This window comes from Hesperophylax consimilis, chromosome 5, assembly GCF_061612785.1.
Source record: "Hesperophylax consimilis isolate HC1 chromosome 5, BYU_Hcon_1.0, whole genome shotgun sequence".
NCBI lineage: Eukaryota > Metazoa > Arthropoda > Insecta > Trichoptera > Limnephilidae > Hesperophylax > Hesperophylax consimilis.
This window is the reverse complement of record NC_142840.1, coordinates 6,708,823-6,717,288: the sequence shown is the minus strand read 5'-3', so window position 1 is coordinate 6,717,288 and position 8,466 is coordinate 6,708,823. Positions and strand designations below refer to the sequence as shown.

The following is an 8,466-nucleotide window of genomic DNA, read 5'->3' as shown; positions in this document are numbered from 1 at the left end:
TGGCAAATCTACAGTCTATCGTGTCTAGGATGAACGAAGTATGTATGAAGAATGAGTTAATGATGAATGTAAGTAAGTGTAAAGTCATGGTGTTTGAAAGAGAGAGTACGAAAACATTTTTCAATATAGTTATGAATGATGAATAATTGGAGTAGGTGGATGAGTTTGTGTATTTAGGGAGTATGTTTACGAGAGATAGGAAGGCTGACAGAGATATTGAAAGAAGGGTGAATGCAGGTAACTCCATCAATGGAGGACTGAACGCAGTTGGCGCTAACAAAAAAAATATCCAAAGAAGCGAAGCTAGTAGTCCACAATGGAGTGCCGGTAGCTACCCTGATGTACGGAAGTCACGGAGGCTTGGAACTGGCAGAGAAAGGATGAAAGTGTCTACTTTCAGTCTTGAATGCTGTAGAAATGAGATCCCTGAGGCGTATGTTTGGTAAAACCATGCATGATCGTTTAAGAAATGTGGAGATCCACAAATAGTGCAAGGGTGATGTAAGCGTAATGAGTGGGATCAAGCAAGGGACGCTTAGATGGTTTGGGCATGTAGAGCGAATGAGCGAAGAAAGGAGTGTAAGGAGAAGATACCATGTAACTGGTAGAAGGATTCGGGGACACCGGAGGAAGACATGGCACGACCAAGTGAATCAGATACTTGAGTCGGGCCATGTCAAGAGTCAGAATAATGGAAGAGGATGTATGAATGTGAATGAGGCAAGGATTGTATGCCAAGACCGAATTGTTTGCAGTCCATCCTCTCTGCCTACCCCTGCGGGGAAACGGCGTGATGGTTAGTGAGTCCTTATTTTTATTAACTTCAAATTTTAAATCATAAAAATATATTTCGTTAACTAGAAATTGATTTTCATTGACATTATAATTCGTGCTGATTTTTATGTTCTATTTATATTTTTCTTCCTTAATTATTAACCATTACATTTGGCTTTAACTACTATAATATCATTTTATTAACGACTATTATAATTTTTTATGTTACAAAAGGACTTACAACCTGGTGTAGTGCAAAACCGTCAATTTAAAATTGGACTTCCCTAAGCTCGTTCAAAATATATTTAGAATTTATATAACGAATCTGCAAATGGAATAAGTTGAGGCATATTTAATCTTAACATTAAGGACGGGTTGTTTCGGAGAATTTGAACAATTCTTCAAATTTCAAAGTTAATTTTCAAGTTCTGTGAAAGATTTTTTGAAGTTCTGTTTTTATTTCAGTTCTATCAAGCAACTAGCCTATACTGATATAATAACAGAACTTGTATAGGACATTTAAAGAACCCGTCAATGAACGTTGAAATTTGATGAATTGTTCAAATTCTCCGAAACAACCCGTCCTAAGTAATAAAGGCAAGTATTATTTTTCAAATTACTTACGAATATTTTATGCACAGTTCTAACACCTCAAAAACCTAATATTTTTTAACATGTAGTCAAGTGTTCCCTAGCCACAAGGAAGCTACAAGCCAAAAATGTGTATATTCTTGGTATACCATATTTTGTAGGTAATAGGCATTAAAATCGCTTGGCAAACGGAGTCTAGAAACGTTCGATTTCAAGCACAAAGGTTTTATTTATTTTGTAAATTATTTTATAAGAAAATAAAAAAATTAATCAAGTGAAACTGTCACAGATAATCTTAGCTATAATACTGTATTTAAAAGTTATTTTATTTACGCGTTCATACATTTCTATTGAAAAAATATTTTTTTTAGTACAGTTAGCTTACATTTATTTATTTTATTGAATAATTTTTTATTTTTTTATTTGTGTTATACTCAAGCGAAACGATAGAAAAATCTTCAATTTATATATATAAGCATATTTTTTGATATTCACAATGTAAACAATTCGTTACAAAGATTAATCAAAATAGTGATTTAGCATTAAGCTTCGCCTTAAGAGAAACTGGCCGAGTCGAAAAAAATGTTCCGTGTTTCTATGTTGAAAATAAAAAAAGGTAGATAAATACTTTTTGTTAATTTAAAAAATATACCATATATGTCACAACTCTGTTCGTATGACTTGTTTCATAAAATCCGTTAAATCCACATATTCCGCACCCCATTGTTCTTTGATATATTTCTTTCTACATGTTTAAAAAATGAACAACGCTATTATGCCAACACCACCAGCTAACAGCTAACGGCCAACAGCCAACAGGCGTGTTGGAAGCGGATGTCACCGTGATAAACTTGACGTGAAAAGTAGTAGTTTTTGCCAACTCTCACGGGAGGCAGGAGGCAGCGTTTTGGGGTAGTTGACACCCCGAGTGGCGCCTCACGAACAAGGCCCGCCCCGCAGTCCATCGAGTCTTCTCTTCGCCAGTTTTTAGGGTAGGTACCCTGTAACAGATACGAATGATGAATATTTATTAACATTTTATTAAATATAAATCATTATTCAGGATTGAATTAATAAACTAATGAATAAAATGGATTCTTCAAAATGGAAATTAATCCCCTTCCCGACATTTGATCATGCGGAAACTAGACTCGTTGTCAATAAAATTGCAGTCTTTTTATCTTTGGTGACACTAACGCGCACACACACAATGATTTCTCTGAATTTGGATGACTTTATAAAAATTTACATCGGTTTTTATCCAAAAAAATCTCGGTACGATTCAATTATTTAAGTGATAGTGCGGTTTACTCATTTAGTCAGTCCCTCGGAAGGAAGGTTAAATCCTCAGTCAAACCAAAAAAAAATTAATGCTTCCGTTAAAAATAGATGCATTAGATTAACAAAAATTAATGGCCATCCCGGCTAATGGATGACCGTTGGGATTTCAATTTCATCGGATAGCATTAATGGGAAAGAAACAAATAATTAATATCGTTTATGTACTTATCTATTGGCCTAAGATTGGCAAGATTCGATAAGAACATTTTTTTTTCCAAAATTATAAGAAGAGTTTTTTTGGATTTGGCAGCAATTAATATATTTATGATAATCATTCTCTTACATCATAATATTTGGTTCGTTTGTTTCAATTGTCACACACAGTACGAATATTAATAAATAATTGTTAAACAACTACAAATATAACAAAAACTAGTTCTACTCCAAGATAAAAGAGTTGCTGTCAATTTTTCATTTACCATCTTCAAGCTGTTCCCATTTTATATTTTCACCAACACAATTAAAAGATAAGGCCACTCTGGAATACGTCTGTCCATTTTTTCTTTTGTTTTACCGCTATATATTATCACCCTCTTTCACTTTGAGCACTTTTCACGTTTTTGCAGCATGTTTTCCATTCAAAACGTAATTTGCGTAATTTATAAAACTTTCCGCTCCCCGACGATGGTATTTTTTGAGATTTTGAATTAAACAAATTTGCGTCCTGTGATAAGAAGCAAGTTAAATTTATATTCCGTTCACCAAACACTAAACATAAAAAAACTGGGACTGAAGCATTAATGTGTTATGAACTTTGTAAATTAAATTTCGTAATTGAATACCTAAGTTTCGAGGAAGATTTACGAATTATTTTGACGTTATATGAGCAGCTACCGTATTAAACGAGTGTGTTAGAAGAAATGAAGAAGGACAGTTTGTTTTGTTTTTCTTAATAGTTAAATACAACCATTCCTGGGTTTCAAATAGCCTGACCATACTTGAATTTTTTTTCGACTTCACATTTTATATAAAAAGCGAAACAAAACACATACTTTGGACATTTGGAGGACTTAAGGTAGAGGGTAAACTTGCAACGTCTGAATGGAAATCGTGAACCCTACACCTTGAACCACTCAACCAACTAACAAATCTAGGACTTTATGTATATGGCTATATTTTGCTGTCACCGTAGAATTACTAAAAAAGTCATAATATTGACAAAAATAATGTTCAATGTCTGGTGTCTTGAATTTTGTGAAATATTTTTTTATCTGGAATTTGATATGAGCTTTTGAATATATTTCAAATATAATATTTCCAGCTGGGAGCTTTAAATCTACTTAGACGCCATATTTTTCAAAAAACTTGTTTTTAACCTTAAACTGAGGCATGTAGTAACTAGGAGTACACTTACATATAATTCTTAGTAGTTTTTTTTGTGGTCTTCAAAATTTTTTGATAATACTATTTGTCCTACGGCTTTGATAACCAAAATAATGACAGAAAATTTCTATATCGTCATTTCACAGACTTAATCTTCTTAAAGAAAAACTCACGTACGATAACGAAATAACACACCTTACATATATGTTTCCCGTTGAAAGTATGGAAATAAACATCCACTTATCGCGCGGTGATTGATCGAGTACTCGTATCTTACCAATTCAATCTCGTGTAAGACTTCTCTGAATCCGAAAAATAAAGAAAATTGCATCCTGAGTGTATTCTTAGATTCACTTTCAGTGAAACACCTCTTCCGTGAGTCCCACCGAAGGTTCCCCCGGGAGGAAGCGGTGCCGGGAGATGAGTAAAAAGCCGGATTTATAACAAAGTGGTGCGGCGTTAGAGGTGCATTCTGTGTGGTGATATGCAAGTACTGCAAAAGCAGTGGCAGCAAACGCAACCGTTCTGCGATGTGAAAGACAATTGACATTCAATTAGAACGCCAGTTAGAATACAAGCTATTTCGGCAAGATGTCAAATATTAAACTCGGAGATTTATTAAGGTGTTTTAATGGCGAGGGCGATGTTATTCAGTGGATAACAAAAGTCGAGTTGGTTTTAAAAATTAAAGAAGTAAAAGATGTGTGCGCGATCATCCCGATGTTTCTGGAGGGACCTGCATTTGCTGTCTACAATGAGCTGAGTGCAGAGGATAAGGGCAATGGTGACGCCATCAAAAATGCGTTGATTTGTGCGTTCGCAACAAACCCGTTTCTGGCCTATGAGGAGTTCGTGAGGCGCACATGGCGTGATGAGCCGGTCGACGTCTATATGACGGACCTGAGGAGGTTGGCAAGGCTAGCGGGTGTGACGTCGGATTCTCTCCTCATGAAAGCTTTCATAGTGGGTCTGCCTTCAGTGGTATCACGTGAATTGCGCGCGCAGCCAAAAGTAGAGACAATGCCGCTGTCAACAATCGTGGAGCGTGCTAGAGCTCTTATGGCAGAGCTCGTGGATCAGCCTGTCGTGGCGGTGGCTCAGGGCCAACAGAAATTTGTCGCAATATCTCCAAATGCAAGACGGCGTTGTTTTAAATGTGGTGGGCCACATTTGGTCAAATTCTGTTGTGAGCAGCTGAAAAGTGTCTGTTGGAACTGCGGAAAAGATGGTCACTTGGCCAGGCACTGTGAGAAGGGAAACGGAAGCAGGAGAACTGGTGCGCCGGCAGCTCTTCTGAATCAGGACTAAAGGCGCTACCAATAATCCAAGTTGCAGTCAATGGAAAGAAGGTGCGTGCACTCGTTGACTCAGGGTGTTCTCGTACAGTAGTGATGAGTGGGCTGTGTAGTGTACAAGGTCCTGGTTGTGATGTGATTGCTGTTGATGGCAGTCGTGTACTTTGTGAGGGGCGAGGTGTCGCCAAGATAGTAGTGCAAGGTGTGTCGCTACTGGTAGACTGTGTGGTGGTGAAAAAACTATTAAGTGCAGTCGATGTTATACTGGGCATGGACGTTATCGAAGAACTGGGTGGTGTTACGATAATGCGCGATAGGGTAGAGTTCGTAAGAAGCAGACTAGACGAGTACAGTGCGAATTGTGTCGAGTCTGGTGAAACCTCGGCAGACAGAATATCTGTTGAGAACAAGGACTTTAAAGCTACATTCAACGGAAGAAACTGGTGCGTGAGTTGGGTGTGGAGAGGTTCTCCTGCTGAATTAGAAAACACTGTAGAGTGCTATAGAAGCACTAAGTTACCAGAAGCGGAGGCAGCTTTTGAAGAAGAGATTCAAAGGTGGATCTCCGAGGGCTGGCTCAGGCCATGGAAGGGAAGCTCCGGTGGTATCCTTCCTTTAATGGCTGTGATCCAAAAGAACAAGGGAAAAGTACGTCCTGTCTTGGATTATCGTGAACTCAACGAGAGTGTTCAGTGCCATACTGGTGAGGATGTAGCAGTGTGTGATGAGACACTTCGGAAGTGGAGGAAGCTACGTGAACCTCTAAAGTTGCTTGATCTCCAATCAGCATATTTACAAGTGCACATTGAGGAAAAACTTTGGAAGTACCAACTCATTAAGTATAAAGGCAAAACATACTGCTTGACAAGATTAGGTTTTGGATTAAAGTGTGGTCCCAAAATCATGACACGGATTGTAAACGAGGTGCTCTCGCTTGACGAAAGGGTGCGACGGGGCACAGATAGCTACATCGATGACATTATAGTGAATGAAAACATAATATCAGCTGAAGAGGTTGCGGCACACTTGCATACTTACGGTCTCGTAACTAAGCCTCCCGAGAAGCTGGAGGGCGCAAGAGTGCTCGGATTGCGTATTGAACGTGATAAGGTCGGACGTCTTATCTTCAGAAGAGGCAATGACATTCCCATAATGCAAGAAGGATCGCACCTGAGTAGAAGGGAATTATTTTCGATCTGTGGCAAGCTGACTGGGCACTATCCTGTGTGTGGATGGTTAAGGACAGCCTGCAGCTTCATGAAGAGAGAGTGTCAAGGCCAGGCATGGGATGATTACGTTGGCGACAGGGCCCAACAAATGGCTGAAGAGCTTCTGGTGAGAGTGAGAATTGACGATCCTGTAAAAGGGGAGTGGCTAGTGCCTGAATCATTAGGTGATGCCAGAGTTTATTGTGATGCAAGTAATCTGGCCCTTGGAGTTACCTTGGAAATTGAGGGAAGAACTGTTGAAGACGCCGCATGGCTGCGTAAGACAACCGATGTAGCGCATATTAACATAGCGGAGCTAGATGCTGTCCTGAAGGGATTAAACTTAGCTCTCAAGTGGAATCTTCAAGTTGTGGAAATAATTACAGATTCGGCAACGGTTTTGTGCTGGGTGAGATCTACACTTACCGGGAGTAGTCGTGTAAAAGTTTCTGGCATGTCAGAGATGCTCGTCAAGCGGCGTCTGGGATTGGTGAAGGAGATCGTAGAAGAATTTGATCTCACATTGTCGATCACCCTTGTAGAGTCTTGTAAAAATAAAGCCGATGTACTTACTAGGGTCTGCAAGGCCTGGGTAAAGAGTAGCCATGACAGGAAACGTCATGAAAGAGACTTACAATCTTCAGAGTATGAAGAGAGGTTGGAGATACTTGAAAAAGAAACTGGAGAGCAAACATGTGCTTTAAGCGTAGAAGCTTTACATGCTCAGCATCATTTTGGAGTAGAGCGAACGCTTCATCTTGCCCGGCTGGTTGATCCCGAGGTGAGAAGAGAGGACGTCGATAGATGCGTACGTAACTGCATACAATGCAGGACAATTGACCCACCACCGTCAACCCATGAAGCGGGTAACCTCAATGTTGCAACAAATTGGAGTCGCTTGGCAGTTGATGTCACTCATTTCGGTAGGAAATGTTTCTTCACACTCATCGATTGCGGGCCAAGTAGATTTGCCGTGTGGCGGGAAATCGAATCAGAGAACGCAGTTTCGATTGTCAAAAATCTGGAAGAAGTGTTTCGGGAAAGAGGCCCGCCCAGTGAAGTTCTCATGGACAATAGTACTGCGTTTCGTTCCTATAGTGTTGCAGATATGTGTAAGAGATGGAATGTACGTCAAAGATTTCGCGCGGCATACCGTCCAGCAGGAAATGGTATAGTTGAACGACATCATCGAACAATAAAGAGAACTGCAGCCAGAAGTGGAAGCGATCCTCTGCAGGCAGTATTTTGGTATAATTTGGCTGCGAAGAGTCAGAAGGATGAGGGTGTTGCGCCTTCTAGCTCGGTTCACACTTATTCATGGAGGCACCCTTCTGCGCAAGTGAATATAGAAGAGGAAGTATCGACTGAGTTTGAAGTGGGCGATGTCGTTGCGGTCAAACCAGTAGACAAAAGATGCACATCACGCTGGAGGCAAGGAAGGGTGACAGGACTTAATTCAGTCAACAATATTATAGTTGATGGTGTACCAAGACATGTGCTTGACCTGCGAAAGATGCCTGACAGAGAACGAACTGAGTCTGAAGAGAGATGCGAGGAATTGGCCGCAAGTCCCACCGTAAATTTTCTCGATGTGTTTGAAGAGGAAAGTGAAGAAGAAGGAGAGACCAGTACAGAAGGACGACCCACTAGGGTGCGAAGGCCTCCGGGCTGGTTAAGTCAATTTGTACAGTGATGACGACATCAGGAGGGCGTGTGGTGATATGCAAGTACTGCAAAAGCAGTGGCAGCAAACGCAACCGTTCTGCGATGTGAAAGACAATTGACATTCAATTAGAACGCCAGTTAGAATACATTCTGCTTCCGATAAAGGCTACACTCGGTTAAGTGATTGAAAGAGGAATAACTTAAATAATAGTGCGGCAAAGAAAAGGGATTTCTTTAACACGAATTATGATAAATATATTGATCTGAAT

General features: G+C 39.8%; 1 protein-coding gene across 1 annotated transcript; it reads left to right on the top strand.

Moving 5' to 3' along the window:
- The first annotated feature begins 5,420 nt into the window (after nt 1-5,420).
- On the top strand, nt 5,421-8,225 carry LOC149423459 (uncharacterized). The gene is made up of 3 exons (XM_089632244.1): nt 5,421-7,057; nt 7,109-7,313; nt 7,800-8,225. Exons 1-3 carry the CDS (start codon nt 5,421-5,423, stop codon nt 8,223-8,225), a joined length of 2,268 nt encoding a protein of 755 aa, XP_089488370.1.
- The last annotated feature ends 241 nt before the right edge of the window (nt 8,226-8,466 follow it).